We start from the raw sequence: 19,378 nt of genomic DNA on the forward strand, positions 1-19,378 counted from the left end.
ACACAGTTTGATAAAATTTGCTTCTTTTAATTTACAGTATACTATAGTATGACACATCTACAATAGTCATAATGTTCTACCACTTCACCTAAACAATAGATAAAAACAAATTATAAAAAAATTGCTAAATATCACTAATTATTCATGAAATAAAAAAATAAACATAACTGTAAACAATCCTACTTTGACAGTTCTCATTGCTAATCACAGTTTTTTACTGCTGTTCAGTTCAAATTAGCTGTTTTCATAAATGCAAAAAAATAATAGTGCTGCACCCTGTTGGTGAATATTATAACTTTTTAATGCTTTTGCAAATCATAGAACCAACTTTTTCAGTTGAAACAGCTGACTAAATTCTTTACTTCTCCTGGGGCGGAGCCCGAAAGGATTTTTGAGATAAGAATATGTCTATATGTTAATCAGGAATGTGACCTATCATCATGCCAAATCTCAGCCCAATTCGTCCAGTGGTTAATGCGTGATTGAACTTCAAACAAACGAACAAATAAACAAACAAACACACAAACTTTCACATTTATAATATTAGTAAGATTTACATAATAAAAGCTTGTATTTGAAAAGTTTAAATGTGTAAAAATAGAAACACAAACATACGGCATTAAATTTTCTGCAGTCTTTTTCATCAGCTGAGTGCACTCAAGCTAAACGATTTCTAGAAAAACATATCAAAGTGTACAATCTTGGTTGATTGCGTTGTCTTATAACCGATACATTAACTTGCAATCAAGGTATTGTATTAAAATTTAATTCATTTCAAATCAATCTTTGTTAAAATTATATTTTTGTGTCAAATCACTTTCATTGGTTTGTGTTCTAGTTAATTGGTCATTGGTTACGAGATTGACAAAACGTATCACTGAGATTACAAGGTGTAGCTAATTTAATCCGTATGAGGTGTGAAATATTTGGTGTTTGCTGAGTTAGGTGTTTTGAAATATAAATATTTTAACTGGTTTATTAGTAATCTTAGCATAGCGAAGCTTCAAAAGAAGTAAAATTACACATTAACATAGTGATCAAGGTCTATGAACTTACAGTTATAAATCTTGCCACAAGTGAATGCATACAAAGAATCATTTCATATCAAGGGTTGTTAACCTGGAAAGTTCTGGGATTGTTCTATCAAACACGTTTTTAATTCCATTTAAACCCTACCTAAGAGATTTTTAAGTGTTGTAATTTGGAGTAAATTTGATACTTTTGGGTTAGCCTATATTTGTATAAATAAAAAATGTACAGGTTTTAGTAGGCAAGAAAGTCTTATAAATATATGAAAATCATAACTCAGGAGCTTTTGACAAAATAGGGAATGTAAGGAATAAAAAAATTGTAAAATAAAAGTTCAAGATGGAATTTTTTCCTTTTTTGGGTTGCACAGTAGTGTAGCGAAAGAAATATTTGTGAAGGTAGTGGAAATAGTGCTCATATACTAAGAATTCGACAGGTACAGTTATTTAGTAGATTATAAGAAAGTCACCAAATTGATCTTGAGACTCTAGTTCGCAACTAGACCAGCTGTCTTTCCAGAAAAAGCATGTTCTGGCAACTGAAGCAGTTTGAAATATTTTAAAACAGTGTTTAGTTTGTTAATAGTTCTAGCCAATGATTTAATTAATTTACTATTTGATTCCAGACGAAGACGATGATGACGATGACGACGAAGATGACGAGAAACCATCAGCTTCGCCAGCGGCAACTCCGGTAGTCCAGACACCGGCGGAGCCCGCAGCCGTGGCTCAGGCAGCCGAGGAGGTCGCCGACTACTCGGACTCCGCCCCCTCGGAGTCCTCAGACTCAGAGGCGTACGAAGACGAAGAATCTGCCGAGGAGTCAGGTCAAGCCACGGTGACTCTGACCACGCAAGACGTTCCTGAAAGAGACAGTGTCGCTGCGGCCTCCGCCCCCGTGGCTCAGCCTCAGACAGAGGCCGACGAGGACAACGACGAGGATGACGATGACGACGACGTGCTAGAGGACGATGACGATGACGAAGACGACGATGACGACGACCTCGACATCGAGGCGAAACACGCACGTGAGTCAGAGACCAATAAGATACCGGGGAGCAGTTGATAGTTTGGAGGTCCTTGAGTTACCACGAGACGTGTATATATGGAGGTTTGGGGTTTGTGTGAGTTGTGGATTGTTTTAAGTAGATTGTGTCCTGTTCTAGTCAGATTGTGTAGGGTTACGGACTCCAGAGTTCCGAAGTAGGTTGACTTTTTGACTGAACTATTCTATGTATGTTTCTGTTGCGAACTTACTTCGGAAGATGGAACAGCAAACCAAAGAGGACAAATACTAGAAACCTTCACGTCCGAAGATTAATCTGTTATAGTGATTGACGTAAACATTGCATATTTGTCTATTCACGTAGTGTTTTTATATTTTGTAGTCACTACGGTCTGACAATTTTATTCTAAATCCATTCCATTAATCAATTGATACAGTCAATAACCAATTCCATGTATTTAATCTTAATTATTTGCCCACACATTATTTTAACTCAAAGCTAAACATACGTTAGTTAACCTTTTGACCTTAGATAACTCTACACAGCCTATATGCAGTTCAATTATCTTAGAACAATTTCCACAAACCTGTCTGGGTCACTAAGAAACCTTATTATTTATTTATTTATTTGTGTGTTTATTTATTTAATTTATTTTCCTCACACAAACCCCCCACACCAGGTGACCTGTTCGATTCTTCGTAGTGTCTAGATGTAGTTTAGCTATCTTTGCTTTAGCGTTCCATTGTATATTAAAGCTATAAATGAATTTCCTTCGAGATTTGCTCTTTTTATTTACCCTCATCACTGTCCCATTTCCCCGCTTTCCTGCTAGAGCTAACGTTTAACTAATTATGGTGGAGGATGAGTAAGATGTATATGTAGTATATATGAAATAACACAATGCACATAAAGAAAGAGTTACAATTCTAAGCTAATTAAAGATTGGCAAATGGAATGAGGCAAATAAAGATAGAGATGAACAAAAATTAGTTGTAAATTTGGAAACACGTGAGAGTATTGACCCTTCGGAGTCACTTGAAATTTCCAAATATATTATTTTCATACCCTCAGTAGATAGTATATTCAAATATATTCACCCCATAAGGAAAATGTACAAAAACATATCAAAGGGGAGCTGTCGTACAAAGATGACAATATTAAAACGTATTGGGTATAACATTACTTTTTGTAGGCTTGAGGAATGTAATTTGTTGAATTATTCGACCATGAGATCCAACGATCCAACGCACAAGGATTCAGACTCAGTTTCATTAACTTAATTTGTCATTACTAAAGTCCTTTAGCTTTGGGTAAAAAGTGAAATACTGTTACTAACATTTACGTAAATGTTGTAAGTACCTGACAACTGGAAGATAACTACGTCGGCCAAAAGATCGCATTGTGTAGTTTAGATACAGCGGATATTGAAATTCGTATAATATCGTGTTCAAAGGTGCCTAGGTTCAAAGGTAACTGACACGTTTTAAGTCTGAAGTCAAACTATTTGAACACATAAGGGTTAGGAGTGAAAAGTAGTTAGCCATAGTAAAATATTGATCAATTCTTGAATCTTAACGCTCTTAAAAGACTTGACTCATATCGAACGTGTACGTAAAAGTAAACATTTATTTTCTGTAAATAAATTTAAACCTGTAACTCTGCTTTTGCACACCTCTATTTTGCAACTTTGCAAATAACACCAAGGTGTTCGTGAGAATGGTAATGTATAAAGTTGCCTGTGTATAATGTATATGCAATGTTTAGTAAGCATTTATCAAGTAAAATTATCCATTCGTTTTAATTTGCACACGAATGTACAGTACTGATAAAAAGCAGCACATTTATTCATTCAAACGAAACCCGAGTTTCACCACCAGCTGACGACACTCGCCGGATCAGCTGATCGTGTGAGAGGCTTCAATGGGAGAAATTTCAATTTCAAGTCGAACAATGTTATCCAGGTCGGAGCGTGAGGGACAGACCGTTACAAACCGGCCCGAGACCGAGGACCGGGGGATAATCATTTCCAAAAACACGGTCATCCGGAGAATTTACATAATTCGTTCTCATCCTGGGCCCGTTACCTGCGTGTACTGAACGATCTTGTACCGACAAGTAGAGGAACAAAACAAACATTACATTGTGGAAGAAAGTGTATCCGATTAGATGAGAAGTAAGATGATCGTTTGAAAACCGCCAAATTAAGTAAATGTGATTGTTATTGCTGTTTTTCCACTTAAAGTATTTTCTAAAACTGCATTTCACAGTTATAAACGTTAGTAGTCTACGTAAAGTAAATAATATCTAGGGGATTGAGCTGGTCTAGTGGTAGAGCGCGGGACTTCGGTCCCTGAGATCTCGGGTTCAAATACGCCAAACTACCAATGGATTTTATCTAAGTGATAATGCCGCAACCCCTAGGTCTAGCCTGAAGTAATGTGATAAGCAATCCAAGGTTCGTGCCTAGGATAATAAATATAATTTTCCTGGAGTTTAGCACATCAGCTACAGAAGAAAGTGACAGCACAAATAGACGAAATAATTGTTTGAGAGTACTAGGAAACTTGATCAAAATAGCACTCCATCTTCCAAAGTCTCTTGTAAACATTTTAGCTTTTTAGTACTATACAATCAGAACGTACTATTTTAATTTGTGAATATATTTATCTGCTATTGTGAGAACGACTTCCAATGCATGTCTAAAAAGAATGTACAAAGAGTTATATGCCAATAAGTACATATTTCAAGTCCACGTGAATAAAACTTATGCTGTATACAATGTGGGTACATTGACAGTTAAAACATATTACAATTCTTATTGGAATAATTATGTCTAGCTTATCCGTTGTTGATTTAAATTATTACACTGTAAGAGCCGAAATATTTATCTAAACTCACAGTTAACTAAAAATACTAATGTTGGAGAAAGCGGAGAGGCACGCGGAAAACCATTGTAGGAACCACTTGGCTCAGTGGCGGCAAGGGCGCGGCTACTTTCCCGCCAGAAACGACCGCGGTGACCTTCAAGGTCACTGACCTCTTGTCAAGGTCAAGGCCAAGGTCACAGCTCTACTTTGCTGCGCTCCCATCGTGCCACCTGTTTTAAGGATCCACGACTATAAGTTGTAAATTATTTGTTTCTTAGAAAGTTTGTTCTATTCTGTAAGTTTGTGTGTTTGAGGACCTATCAAGGGTGCAGTAAACTGTGTTATGACACGAATTAAAATATCAATGCTACAGGTATTTACAGTTTAACACGTTCGCTGCGGCACGTCAAATAGCGGGCGTATCCCCAGTGCGGCGCAGCCCTCAGCGTCGAGTAAACCCGATTGCCGCGTGTGATTGGCCTTTTCAATTTTGGTCTGACGAATAGCAAATAACGTGAGGGGATGTCCTGCTTTACAACGAGAGTCGATGTAGTTCGCTAAACACCCACAGATAGCAGCACTGCTTGGAACGTAGCCGGTCCCATTGGAATTGTATTGCCAAATGGAGGGAAAAAGACGGGAAAAAAAGAAGACTTTTGAGATTGCCAGACGGGGATTTTACGGGGAAATTTACTACCAACCTACACCACAACAAAATGCAAGTCACATACTACACGCTAACGTCGTATAGGTCCGCTTTCGGCCGACGCTGGAGCAAAAACGAAGATATACAAAAGGCATTACCGAGCGTTCCCGATGGGGTACGGACGCACCGTACGGGGGCCAAGCACCGTACCCGATCGGGAACGGCCGCACTCTACGTGTTAAGGATCTGAAATAACACTTTTGACAGGTCTGAATTTACAGCTCTTTCCCATGCAGGTGACATCTTAATGACATCTTCGATTAAATCAAAAACAACTGAACAATTAGTAAACTAATCAATTCAGTTATCTGTGGTTGTTAACACTAACCCATTAAACTATCATTGGAAAAGCTACGAGCAAAGTGTCTGGTTTGTGACAAACGAAGTGTATTTTTATTTCTAAGGGTATTACATTCAAAGCAGTGCAACTCCAAAGCTTATACTATTCAAGTCACTTTTCAATCTGATACGTAACGTGTTTCTATAATGAATAGAATGGTAAACATAGACAATAAACGTAGTAAGTTATTGCAGAATGTCTAATTATTCAAAATCAGCTGTTAAAAGTGTGAAATGAATATCAAATTGAGAAACGTTGACAAATCAAATGTTAACAGTGTAATTTTTCGTTTTGATTTTGATTCTGACCAAAAATAATTTACTTTTCAAAACTTTATACATCAGAACTTTTAGAGCACATAGTTTTAGGTATCAAAATTCAAAAAATATACATAGGTATCAAAATGGAATAGGTCCATGATAGTGATTTTATTCTTAGGTACGTTCTTTGGTTGAAATTTGAGAAACGTTGAACTAGAGGTTTTTTGTGATGGTAACAACCCTTATTTGTTATAATAGTAGGGTTATAACCATATAGATAGACGCATTGGAGATATGTTAAACAGAAAAACGACTTAACTGTATTAACATTACTGGGTGGCTGGGTGGATACAGTTCCCGCCTTAAAATCAGAAGTTTGTCAGTTCAATCATGAGAAAAGAAGATATTTTTAATGATTCGAAACTGAACCCAGCTGTTCCTGATCACTAGGATTTTCGTAAATAATCCTGGATAAATATCAGCCGATATAGGTTTAATCAGAAAGAAAGCTGTCATCTCACTATATCACTCATTAAACACTAGTCGTTCGCAATAAACATCAATGCAACTGGAAAAGTGAAAGTAAATAGCTTGGGATTTGACAATAACACAAAATTAATTGGTTGCTGTTTCCACATTTTCTGATATAAGTTATCCTTATAATATTTTCACCCTCCATAAACTAATAAATATCCGGAGGGTATTGATTAAACCCTCTTCACTATTAACAAATGTTTTAATAAATTTATTTTAGTCAGATGTGTCCTAATAGAAAATAAAAAAACATATGAAAAAGTAAACTGTAATCGTTGTAGAAAGGTTGTAACTATTCTTTTCGTTGCCATGGAGTCCATTCAATATTTACATCCCCAAGCGCTATCCCATAACTTTGAAAACCTGAGGGCAGAACCCTTGGTCGATTCGGAATCTGAAATACTTACTCGGAATAGTACCTTTGTGTGAAATTTGAGCAAAACCCGTTGGTCTAGTGGTTTTTCGTTTGGCGTGACGGAAAGACAAACAGACAGATCATTTACTTGATATAAACTTCACAAGAATGTTTCACAAGTTGATTTTATGAACTGTACTATTGTTTAACAAATGGTATACATATTGAATACAATTTGAAACGTTACAATAGGTAATGTACAAGGGGTATCTGTTTAAGGTTATGTAAGTCAACTAACGAGCACTACCAACCGCTAAGAATTAAATTATTCGTAAATTGTTTGATGCCCAAGAAGAAAACGAAGGCTGCCTTGAATTTCAAGTGGAACGAGTCGAACGTGCTTCGGTGCGTACCGACGTACGTAGAAAGTACGTCCGTGCGTAGAAAGTACGTACGTGCCATGCCTCAGACTCTCGCGTAGGTACAGTAGCAGGTTCGAATTTGGTCACCTACTGGCATACAAGCCTACTTATCGAGCGTGTGGTAGTCAAAATTATCATCTTATTGGTTAGGAATCGTCCAATAACATGACGTCACCAGTATAAATACACGTTAACATACTGTGTAAAGATGACTAGGCTTTATGACAGCTATAACTGACTAGGTAACAGTAGTTACAGAATTAGTCTTGACTTCGTAAATGGTCGAATCTGTCTAGATTATGTTGCCATTTTCATTTGTAGGATAATTAATGATCCGTGGCCGTCAAGTTGAGAGGTCATAGTCCTCGCAAAACAACAAAAGGTCACCAGTTCGATGGTATGATCCTAAAAAATCAGAATTTTTGATGGTTCGAAACTGGACCCAGCTGTCCCTGATCATTGGGATTTTAAATAAATTACCCTGACGTATGGATCAGCTGATCATAGTCAGTAACACATCAGAGATAACTACAGAGATCATCTTACAACGTATAATCATTGACTATTGGATACATAATACAGTAAGGGTAAAGCCATAGATATATAATAACAACACAAAATTTACAATAATAGTGTTGTTATTATACAGTATATCTATGGGTAAAGTACACATAAATACAGTGTGTAAATTAAGTATTGAAACAAATCTGTATTTTTTAAACTGAAATAGATAGAAATATTCTGTTTGTGGCGTTTATTGTTAACAAATGTTCCGTAGTTTTTTACACCAACAACATTTTTTTAACTTTGAGAATTTGTAGTGAATTGAATAGTGGTAATTTTCCTAACTGGGTAGGGGGTAGGGGGTGACTTATTTGTTTCAAATAGCAACCCCTCATTTTGAAGGATGTGTCAAAAGAAACACAATGACGCAAACCCGAGGTTGATATCTCACCCCTAGCCAAAATGGCAGGTATTACAAAATGTGATTTATTGTATGTGAAAAAGCGCCAATTTCACAAATAATATGGATACAAATCTGTATTTTTAAATCCGAAATAGATAGAAATATTCTGTTTGTGGAATTGATTGTTAACATAAGTTCCGCAATTTTTTACATCAACAATATTTGTTAACTCCTTTAACAGGTTAGGGGATGGGGGTGATTTATTTTTTAATAACAACACCTATTGGGTAACCTCTCATTTTGAAGGGTTTGTCAAAAGAAATACTATGACGCAAACCCGAGGAAGATATTTTATCCCTAGCCTAAATGGCGGGCATTCCAAAATTTAATTTATGTGAAAAAGCACCCATTTTGGAATACCTGCCATTTTGGCTAGGGGTGAGATATTCACCTAAGGTTTGCGACATTGTGTTTATTTTGACAAGCCCTTCAAAATAAGGGGTCACTCAATAGGGGTTGTTATTTGAATAAAATAAGTCACCGCCTACCCTGTTAGGGGGGTAAAAATTTTTTTTTGTGTAAAAAATTGCGGAACCTTTGTAATGAATCGATGCTACAAACAGAATATTTCTATCTATTTCGGTTGAAAAAAAAATTGTTTCAAGACTTAATTTACACACTTTATATATCATTCTAGCATAGATAAGAGATAGTCTATGATTCTAGCATACCTACTATATAATAGCTCATTTACAGCTGACTCAATCCTAAGTGGGGTTCAGTGTTATTTAAAGCCAATATTCTATATTTATATTATATTACATAAGATCATAAATTTTGTTATATCTGCGCATGTGAGCTACGTCACAGCTTGCACACTTCCCATCAAAATACAACAAAAATATACTGGAAGGAGAGCACTTTACAGAGTATTCTATGTCCTTTTATTTCAAGACTGCTAAAGATAAGTAGGGGGTTCATAAAGGGGGTTTTAGTGGAAGTTCAAAACAAAAGCGGTTGAGTAGCTCAATTCCGCTCTCAACCTCTGAAATATCCTCCTCGATACAGGCCTCAGATGGATCTGAAATACCTGGATAAAACTACTTTTGGGTGATTGATATAAGTGTGCCAGCTGTTTTATTCAAAAGTTATAGGATGTATAAAAATATTTTTAACTGTAACTGCCTTGGATTTTTTGTTAGAAAAACTTTGGTCAAGTTGAAAAAATAATTTTAGTCGCCATTTTTCCAATATGGCCACCAACTTGATTTTTTTCCTACGGAAGACCCTATATTCTATGATTGATGACCACTTAAAAAAAAAAATCATACTAACATTTAAACAAATTAAACTTAGGCCATTAGAACACACGTCCCCCCCCTGATTCACTAGTAACACATCTAAATCAAATCAATTTACAGCCTAATTTCAAATTTATCAGTAACAGTTGTTTAGTATGTTTTTCCCTTGCAAATTATATAGTAATGCAAATGAAAGTATGGTTTCTTAATATACAACATTTTAACTCATCATTATGTCTTCGCTGAATAGTCGGATAAAATAATTACGAAGACATTTTAATTAAGGCTGCTGAGTTATGGAGGGGAATTAAACTAAGAGGCTTTCTAATATTAAAAGAATTTGATGAAAGGGGCTTAAACCCCTACAGTGAATAGATTCAGTGTTATTCAAGCTTTATTCAAGAGATAATCAACCAAGGATTAATCGTTAATCTAAACCTCTTGTGCCGTCTTGAATGCTGCGATTAGTATCATTATCTTTCATAATTACATAAATAATTACAGTAATTAGTTTATCTTATACTGTAAAATATGGAATAAACATCAAGAGACAAGCTGTTACCCATGAAAAATGCCTGTAACTGAATGACTTCAAGATTAGTTAGGAATTACTTACTTAGGATTATTAGTAGAGGAACTATACAGTATACAAAATCTAAACTAAAATATATTATTTCGACTATAAATTTATTTGTATATATGTACCTACATTATATAGCCCAGTCAACCTGTGTCGTAAAACACCGGTTGAAGAAAAAAAATAGTAAACAGCTGATTTTTTGCTCATCGACTATTACCGTTTAGACAAGTGTTCAGCCAAAAAAGTCCCCACCCCTACCCCCTTACTAACCCCCCCCCCTCCCCAGGGCCACCCTAACCATATAAAGTGTAAGGGTTTCGTAAATCACGTTTTTCTCGATTGTTATAAAACATATTGAATTGCAATTTGTTTTATTATCTTTGTTATAACATGTCCTAAAATCATGTTTGAGTGCCTTTTGTCATAACTGTTACCGTTTGTTCGTTGTTTGTATACAAGGAGGAGTAGTGGGGACTTTTGCCTGAACACTTGTCTAAATGGTTGTAGTCGACAGGCAAACAATCAGCTTTTTACGATTTTTTTCATTCCTAAAAACACAGGTTGATTGGACTATATGATCATAAAATAGTTTTATTATTTTAAATATAATCAATAAAGCCAAACATTGTGGTTTTTTTTCTTATCCTCGGACTTCTTTAAACTCCAAGGCACCAAGGCTGTGATCGAGACACATTTATATGAAATGCAGGAATCTTCTGGAAACCCGATCTTCGTGCGGGTACTTACGTATTATACCACCACACCGATAAATCTACTTCCAAATAAGATTTCAATTAGTTTAAATAACAAAATCTTCCTAACCTAAATAACCCAACCTAACCACCCTTAGATTAGGTTAGGTTAAAATTATTAGGTGTGGTCGGTATAATACGTAGGCCTAAGTACCTTTGTACGCATTAAAAGTTTGGGTATTGCATTACCAAATACCAAACGCATTTCTATAACAATGATGGGGCTGAAAACAAGGACCACTTCTTGGTGCCAAAACGTCAAATATACAATACTGCGACACCAATTTCCCAGCTGGCTTGTTCCCAAATATCAGCTGAGCGGACAAATCAGTATTGCCAACGGTTTAATCACAAGAAACGGAAATTCCCATGAATCAATGTCCTTATCCTTCTTCGGTAAATCAAGATGATATTGTCATGGGATTATAAATTATGACTGTATATACTTATTTTATTGAAGGTGTGAATACAGGTGTGTTTTAGTAAATGGCGACTCATTATCATATTACTATATTTGTTGTTATGTTACTTTCTCGAAATACGTAAACGTAAAGAATATAGGTACAAATTTGTGTTTACTTCGTGTAAATAAAATCTTTTATGTAGTATTGTATGTTTGTTAAAAATAGTCGCAAGACAAGTGTAATAATTGGTATTTTAGAATAAAACAATGGTGGAAGTTTTTGTTCATTGGCGTTTTATTGATTTTAATGGCTATTCGGTATTAATAAGTGGTACCAACATAGAAGTATTGAGCCAAAATAAATTTGTAATTTCATACATTTTCCAGTAGTCTATAGTATTTGTTGATTACTTGGCTTATGTATGATCTGTTAAATTATAAATTATGACTGCTAATGTATGATCTGTGATTGCTGATGTATATAAACATGATCACTGATATACTTATTATACTGTTTAATATGGATTGCTAAAGTATGATTTACTATCAATGAATGATTTATAATTTATGACAGCTGATGTATTTTTTACCATTTATTTTTAAAATTTATTTTACTGATATTAAGGGGTCGCTGAGGTATGATTTATGATATTTGACATATGATTATCATTGCTGATGTATGATTGCTGATTTCCAGGCTCCATGAGCTCTCCAGCAAGATCTGCTCTGTACATCGCCAAGTACAACAGATTCGTGGACAACATTCTGGACCGCATCAACAAGGTAAGATAAATTTACAATTTGACAATTCCTTCTTAGCTCTCAACCATTGTTACCAAACACTAGATGGTTTGAAACATTGTTTTCTTTTCTTCAATAAATGAAAGATCTCAAAACATTTGGCCAATATAGAATTAAATGTTTTGTTTCTAATATAAAATTTGATTTTATATCGACAAGTCTTTTTTGTTGGTTTTACAAATAACTATAACACCTTTAACATGTTACCTACCAACCCCCTCTGTGTGACGACTCTTGAGAACCTGGTAGTGAGTGTTAAGCTTTTGTCAATGATTTTCTTAGATTTTTCTAGATGTGTGTAAAAATATATAGTTACAGGGTTTTTACTACGCTAAATCTAAACAATAAATCAATAATCCCTGTTTCAGTTTCCTAAAAAAATCAGGTTATGTGTTCTCAAGTTATCTTATTTTATTTTATATATGTATATCTTAAGTCATTTGTAAATTTGTTTGCCTACATTATAATTGTCAAAATATCAAAACAAGTTAGCAGGCGTATTTTTGTTATAAAACTTGTTCTTTAAACGTTTAAAGTTTATCTTTTACGTAAATTTGTGTTGACAGATTCTACGCCGAAGCTACGACCCGGTCAACGTCAAGTTACAGAATGCTTCTGACGTGAAGAAGACGAAGAACAACACCAAGACCAAGAGCAAAGGCAAGGGGAAGAAGAGACCCAGTGCTACCAACAAACAGGCTGATATGGACCTCACTGCCAAGACGGAGAAAGAGTTGGTACCCTTGTTGACAATATACCATTGACTCAATATACACACTAAATTCGATTTAAACGGTCCCAAATATCCCTACTATTTTTTGTGAAAATGTTAAGTTTCTGCATTTAAGTGTGGCTGGTCCCATTGTCATTGAACGTAAGGAAGCAACACTAAACGGGTTTATCTTTATTTCTGTTACGTGTAAAATAGGCCTTTCTTTGTTTTTTGATATATTTTAAATGTTTAGTAAAGCAGTAATCACAACAATGTATTTTAAATAAGCTTTTAGTAGTTCTATTCATCTAATAACTAAGATAATTTATCTATACAAACATAATCTTGAAAATGCAAATTGGTATTGCACTGGATCATTTTGACTAGGAAACGACTTTTGGGCACAATTGAACTGCGCATTTTGTGCACGGCCCCCCTCGTTGAGTTTTATTTGTTGGATTGGCAATGTCAAATCGGTTTCTAAAACTTCTAGCGCCTGCAAACATACTACACTATCAGCATAGCAAAACTGTAGTGCTGGAAGTGTCGTGGTTTCTGTAGGGGTTACTCAAATTGTCGCTGCACTTTTTAATGATGGATTAGGTCTATACATATTCTACTAGTGTCTACTATAAATTTCATTGAAATTAGTCCATTGTGGGGGATTTAATTGAAGTGTCATAGAAGTCTTGGTATAAATACTATCAATACTTTGCAAAATCTATAAACTCTGATCAGGGATCAATCCTTTTTTACTACAACATATTTGTTTCACTTATCCAGCTATTCTTCATTTAAAGCTTGTATGTTGCTTCCATTCAGATTCTGGAATGTAATTTTTTTAATTACTCATTATAAAATGTACACAGTGTAAACAATTTGTTATTACCTACTGTAAAAAAACAAAAGAGCCAAATTGTTTCTATCAACTATAGGGTACTATAACTGTTTATAGTTGATTATTACTATCAACTTGAACTATTTTAGACAATAACGTAACTCTTTAAAAAAATTTTTGTTAAAATGCTGTGTATTTGTAATATTGTGTGTGATAACTAATGCTAGGTGTAACTTTTATACACGGGTAATAAAATTATACTAGAGAACCCGTGCGGCTCAATGAGCCGCATAGTATGAAACATAATGCCGAGGAGAGCGTTATGCTTAAACTCGAGAAATTCTAGTTACATGTTAGAGTTGTTTAAAAACTTGTTATAGACTAATTTTAAATATATTTATTTGCGTCGTCAAGGTTCCCCTACATTATTTCTGCTCTCAGTTATAACTGATAACTTCTAATGAATTCTAAACGATCTGCTTCAATTCGAGTTAACATGTTGCAACAAAGTTTGCCCAGCATTAAGAATTAGAGAAAACTGTTGCCTTACTGATAACCCGTGTTAAGTAATTTAAGTTGGGTTATTTCATTTATTTTATTTGAGACATCCCCCTAAACCAAAATTTTTTTCGTATTGTATCCCGAAAAGTGGGGTGATATCAATAATTTCATGTGCTCCATTTTTAACCCACAAACTCCGGGTTACCAACTGGACAGCCTATTCTGCTTTGAATAGGCTCCTTGAAAGTTGGTTAAGTCATTTTAGCGTGTTGTCTGACAGTCTCAGTAACTTGGTCTTAAACTACTCAATATAGCAAACATTAATATTTACTCCCAAAAAGCTAATGAGTTTCTTTTTTATAAACAGCTGTTTTTGTTTTTAAACTTGTCCTATGTATTTCTTATGGGGAAAACCCGGCCTTTGAAAGGGTCTTACGCCCATAAGAGGAGAAATTTTAAAATTCTAAAACCTTATTGCAAAACTACATATTTAGATGAATCCTTAAACGTTGAAATTGGTCTACAAATAAGGGAGGAGTTGCGTTAACAAAATACGGCTTCACGTATTATATAAATAGATATATATGAAAAAGATCAACCTACCAAGTAGTCTAATTAGGGGTGTTTAGAGGGTAAGGCAGGGGGAAGGGCTAAAGCTCCAGAGCCCAGGGCTCCGAATGGGGCCCTGTACAAATATACCACTTTTTCAAGACTAAACTTAATCAAGAAAATAGGGGGCCCGGGATCGCTCAGCCCAGGGGCCCATGACGGCTGTTGCCGGCCCTGCCTCTAATTTTGAAGTACTACTAGCTGTTAGTGTCAAGTAACAAGTGTATCTAGAACTTATCTTTCTATTTTGATTGGTTACTTATTATTATTAATTTTTATTTGCTCAAACCTTCACACAGATTTACCTTATACTTTTACTAAATATCAATGTGTTTCTCAGGGAAGAGGCAAATACAACCGAAGAACTGATGACAACCGAGAGGGACTTGTCTAACGACATTCACCAGCAAACCACCAACGTCAATACTGACTCAGAGACAAGCACTAACAGCAGCAGGGGAGAAGCACAGAGCAGAGCGACATCCAAGAAAACATCCAACAAGAACAAGGTAGATTTCATATGATTTTAATGTTTTTTTGGTCTTGGGGTGGATCTTTAAACTTTTAAAACCATCCTTAAAAAACCCTGAAAATAGAATTAAGTCTTTTTAGATTAATGGCCTTTTTTTACCTTGCAGTTGCACTCTCAAATAAACCTCTGGGCTCAGAAGATAAAATCCAGCAAAGCAAGAACTGAGCTAGCGACTCACCAGTAAATGCATAATTGTACCATTTAGCAAAAGGCTTGACAGCCGTTTGTAATAGAGAGCTGTTGTTAATTACTGATACTGATGATACCTGGGAGGAAGATTACATTGCGACCTGTTGACCTGTAAGATCTATTGTGTCCCCTAAACTAGTCTCCAGTCGTTGCCTAGAGAACCCTCTCCAATCCTAACTTCTTAATGAAGTTCAGTGTCAGGAGGGGTTCTAACTGCAGAAAATCTCCAACTGCTACTTGGTCTATTCCCAGGCTCCTTATTAACCTCAGGCAGCCTGAAAAATGCTGGGGGATTGCCCTGACAACTCTTTGTATTTTTGTTCTTGCCCCAAATACTCCTACTCCAGTTCCCTCATTCGTCTTTGAGCCATCAATATACCACCTGAAGACATGATCCCTAATGATTTTAAGGTTTTTCCAACCCAGCCAAGTTTATTCCCTACCTCAACAACAAATTTATTTTCAAAGCTGTACAGTACTTCCTTTCCCTTGGAGGGTTCATCAGATCCCTTAGACCTGGCGGGAATAACTCACCGCAAATGCTGTTGTTACGTAGCGAAGAAGCTCTTTGAAGGATGTTTAATCAGAATCTATTAATTAATAATTTGAGCAATATAATACTTTGTTTCAGAACCAAACCAAGCAGAGCACCAAGCCCAAGAGCCGACCCCGAGCCAAGGCTACACTCTACGGCCTGTCTACCATCAAGCGAGATGGCAACGTCACTGTCAACATGATGAGTTCGCACACGACCATCAAGACTAGGTTCCTGGTGGGGCCTCTCATGCTCAAGGTGGAAAAACAGGTAATAGCCTGAAATTGTTTTATACCTAGCGACTGAATTTACTTATTTAACCTTTTTAGTAGGCATGAAACCACGACGGGAACAATTTCCTGATACAGCCTACTCTTGGTAATCCAAACACTTGATGAATCAAAACTTTTGATCACTTAAAATAAAAACTCAGCCTGTAAAGAATCTCTTAATATTTCAAAGTTTTACCATGCATTTTGATACACTCAATATTTTGAAGTGCAGGCCAATTTGAATCTGCAACACGCAGTAATTCGAAGTTACGTCGGCAAAACACTCTATAATTCTAAGGAAGGGAATTTTCTTGTCATAACAGGAAACATAGGTCCTATTAAAACAGTATAGTTTTGGTGGTTAATTAGACCAGTCTTGTTGGCAGTGGCAGTGTTTCCTTGCTCAAGAAGTTTTTTGGTTCGCTGTCTTCTTTTTGTCGAGGCTGTTTGTTGTGTAGAAGCGAGACCGAAGCTTAATTTGTAGTATTGTCATGGAAACTAAGCTTAAACTACAAATCCCTTTCGATTATGAAAAAAAGTGATCGTGGCTGTAGAAAGTGGTAGAGTTAAGTCAGATTATGCAAAAGCTTTTCAAATCCTTCCAATTACGTTGTCTTTGATTTTGAAAAGAAGGGGAACAAATTTTTGGACTGAATGACATTACGGGAAGAAAATGAACCACAAAATCTGAACATCCTTGACCAGAAGAGTAGTTACGTGGTTGAGCCAACGTAGAAGGTCTGAAGGTCAAACGTGCCTGTAAGAGGATGTTTAAAAAAACAATGTCACATGCAAAAGAGCTTGACATTCCCATTACATTTTAGTTATGTACCTTTAATAATACAGTAAAAAATGAACTCTTAATGATTCAAATGGTTGATTTTTATCCCGATAAATAAAAAATACCTCTTGGTAATTCCTAACTCTTGATGATTCAAATTTGACTGGTCCACCAATTTTGAACTATCAAGTCACTATCAAGACTTTGCTGATTATGCAAACTGTCTTACTGATTTTTGTTGTGTTATATAATACAAGTTTATCGGGCAAGGGGAGGCAAAATGATGGACAGTAAAAGATTGATAATAGGGAGTTATCTCAAATTCTATAAATCAAGTACTGTTTTAGATATTTATCACTTTAGCTAACGATTACCTCACTTATTTCAGTTTGGCCGAGGAGCCAAGAAGGAGCTGCGCAGTGCGACAGCAACAACGGCAGAGATGAGCGGCAAAATGACACTGAAGGTTGTGCAGGGAGGAGCAGCAACCCTGTCCAGCATCAGGGTGCTACAGCCTAAACAGGTGGGTGGAATCCACTATGTTTTCTTTGAGACATGGACTCAATGCTGCATTTGAACCTGAAGATGAGTGCAGGAAAATTAGACAGGATAGGAACTCTTAATTTCTAGGGAGAGAACACCTTATTCCGCTCGGCCATTAGCTTGCTCTCACTGCAACAGGATAGCCTGACAACAGTTATCTCACAGCAACTCTGTTATTCATCCTGTTATGGAAAATAACTTATATCTCTAGCCCCTAGATCACACCACATGTCACTTACAGCATTCTGCGGTGTTTGTTAATTCATGCTGGCATAGAGTAAAGGTGTTTTTACTATTTCTTTGCCTTACAAATCTTTAGGGTTCTATTCTAGAGTAGAATAGATTTATTTCTTGACCGTACCCTTGTAGGGAATGTGATGTAAGAACCAAATGAGAGGAATTGGCAAAATCTATACTTCATTCTTTGTTCACCATGCAGTATGGAAGTATGGAGTATCCATTAGTCAAACATTTCAAATGGGTGTTTCTAGGACACTAACCGTAAAAACATTAGTTACTATCACAAAACACCTTATGTTTGTGATATTTTGTAATAATTTTTTACAACTACCTACACTCACTCATTTTGGCTATATGAGAGTCAAAATCAAAATTATTACGTTGCAATACAAATCTATAGAATGCAAAGTTAAAATTTCTTTTTTGCGCCTTCACTAGAGTCGTAAGGACAGCTAGCCGAACCTTCATGACAGTGAACATAGTTTCCAGTACTGTTAATTGTTGATCATGTCCCGTAAAGCCGGGTTTTCCTAGGCGTGGGACCGGAGTGCAGAGTTTGCACGGAGACAAGAGGCCTTAGGTAATTTAATGGTACTATTTTCCTAAAAGTGGAGCTATCCTAGTATTGAAATCACTTCTCCGCACTCCTCTTCCGTGCCTAGAGAAACCCGTCTTAAGGTGTCAGATACTCAACAGTAGATGAATTTTGAATTGAGTGCAGTTCTAATTATCCTTTCATAACATTTCCGTTACCCATTCTATGGCTCATATTTTTTCTAAGATCGATGAGTGGAGTAAAATGTAAAAGAAGTCTTGAACCTTATGTATTTCTTATTTTCTTGACTTGTAAAACTGTGATCTGTTTGCAGGTCCGTGTGGACAGCATGGACGACCATGATCGTACAAGAGAGTTTGTCTGGAAGAGGAGCAGCAGCATCGCACACCTGGTGTCTCAGAAGCTGCTGACAGCCACAAGGTCAATGCTGAGACCACCTCCCAAGCAGTAGTGCCAACTTGGATGGCTCCAAAACAAAATTTACCTGCTTCAACTAAGCAGTTCACGTTGCAAAGACTTTTAGGAGTAAACTTAAGAATCTCAATGCTAGTAATTAATTAGGGTATAATAAAATTTGTACAAACTGTTTGTGTTTCAATTCCAACTAAATGATATTTGTTAGCACTAAATCTTGATTAAATTTTTAGAAAGTAAGAAATTTGGGATTGTCATACAAAAATGTCATTGTGTTCTGTTTGGAGAAAGATAAAATTTTAGAGTATATTTTACAATTTATGTAATCTTAAGATAATCTAGATGTTTACAGTATCTATGCTTTACCTTAAAGTATTTTTGTTCGTTAACTGA

At 35.9% G+C, this 19,378-nt stretch overlaps 1 protein-coding gene across 1 annotated transcript in view; it reads left to right on the plus strand.

Moving 5' to 3' along the window:
- Nucleotides 1–19,083, plus strand: part of LOC129000014 (protein PFC0760c-like) — a 46,038-nt gene extending 26,955 nt beyond the window's left edge. The window contains exons 3-9 of the mRNA XM_054426858.1: nucleotides 1,655–2,056; nucleotides 12,160–12,245; nucleotides 12,830–12,996; nucleotides 15,264–15,432; nucleotides 16,276–16,449; nucleotides 17,621–17,755; nucleotides 18,885–19,083. Of these exons, the coding sequence (XP_054282833.1) occupies nucleotides 1,655–2,056; nucleotides 12,160–12,245; nucleotides 12,830–12,996; nucleotides 15,264–15,432; nucleotides 16,276–16,449; nucleotides 17,621–17,755; nucleotides 18,885–19,022 (1,271 nt within the window). The 3' untranslated portion in view covers nucleotides 19,023–19,083. The remainder of the gene's footprint in view (nucleotides 1–1,654; nucleotides 2,057–12,159; nucleotides 12,246–12,829; nucleotides 12,997–15,263; nucleotides 15,433–16,275; nucleotides 16,450–17,620; nucleotides 17,756–18,884) is intronic.
- Nucleotides 19,084–19,378: the final 295 nt, after the last annotated feature.

The sequence above is a fragment of the Macrosteles quadrilineatus genome, unplaced genomic scaffold (assembly GCF_028750875.1).
Source record: "Macrosteles quadrilineatus isolate MER2022 unplaced genomic scaffold, UCM_ALF_1.0 Scaffold_8__2_contigs__length_117827958, whole genome shotgun sequence".
NCBI classification, from domain to species: domain Eukaryota; kingdom Metazoa; phylum Arthropoda; class Insecta; order Hemiptera; family Cicadellidae; genus Macrosteles; species Macrosteles quadrilineatus.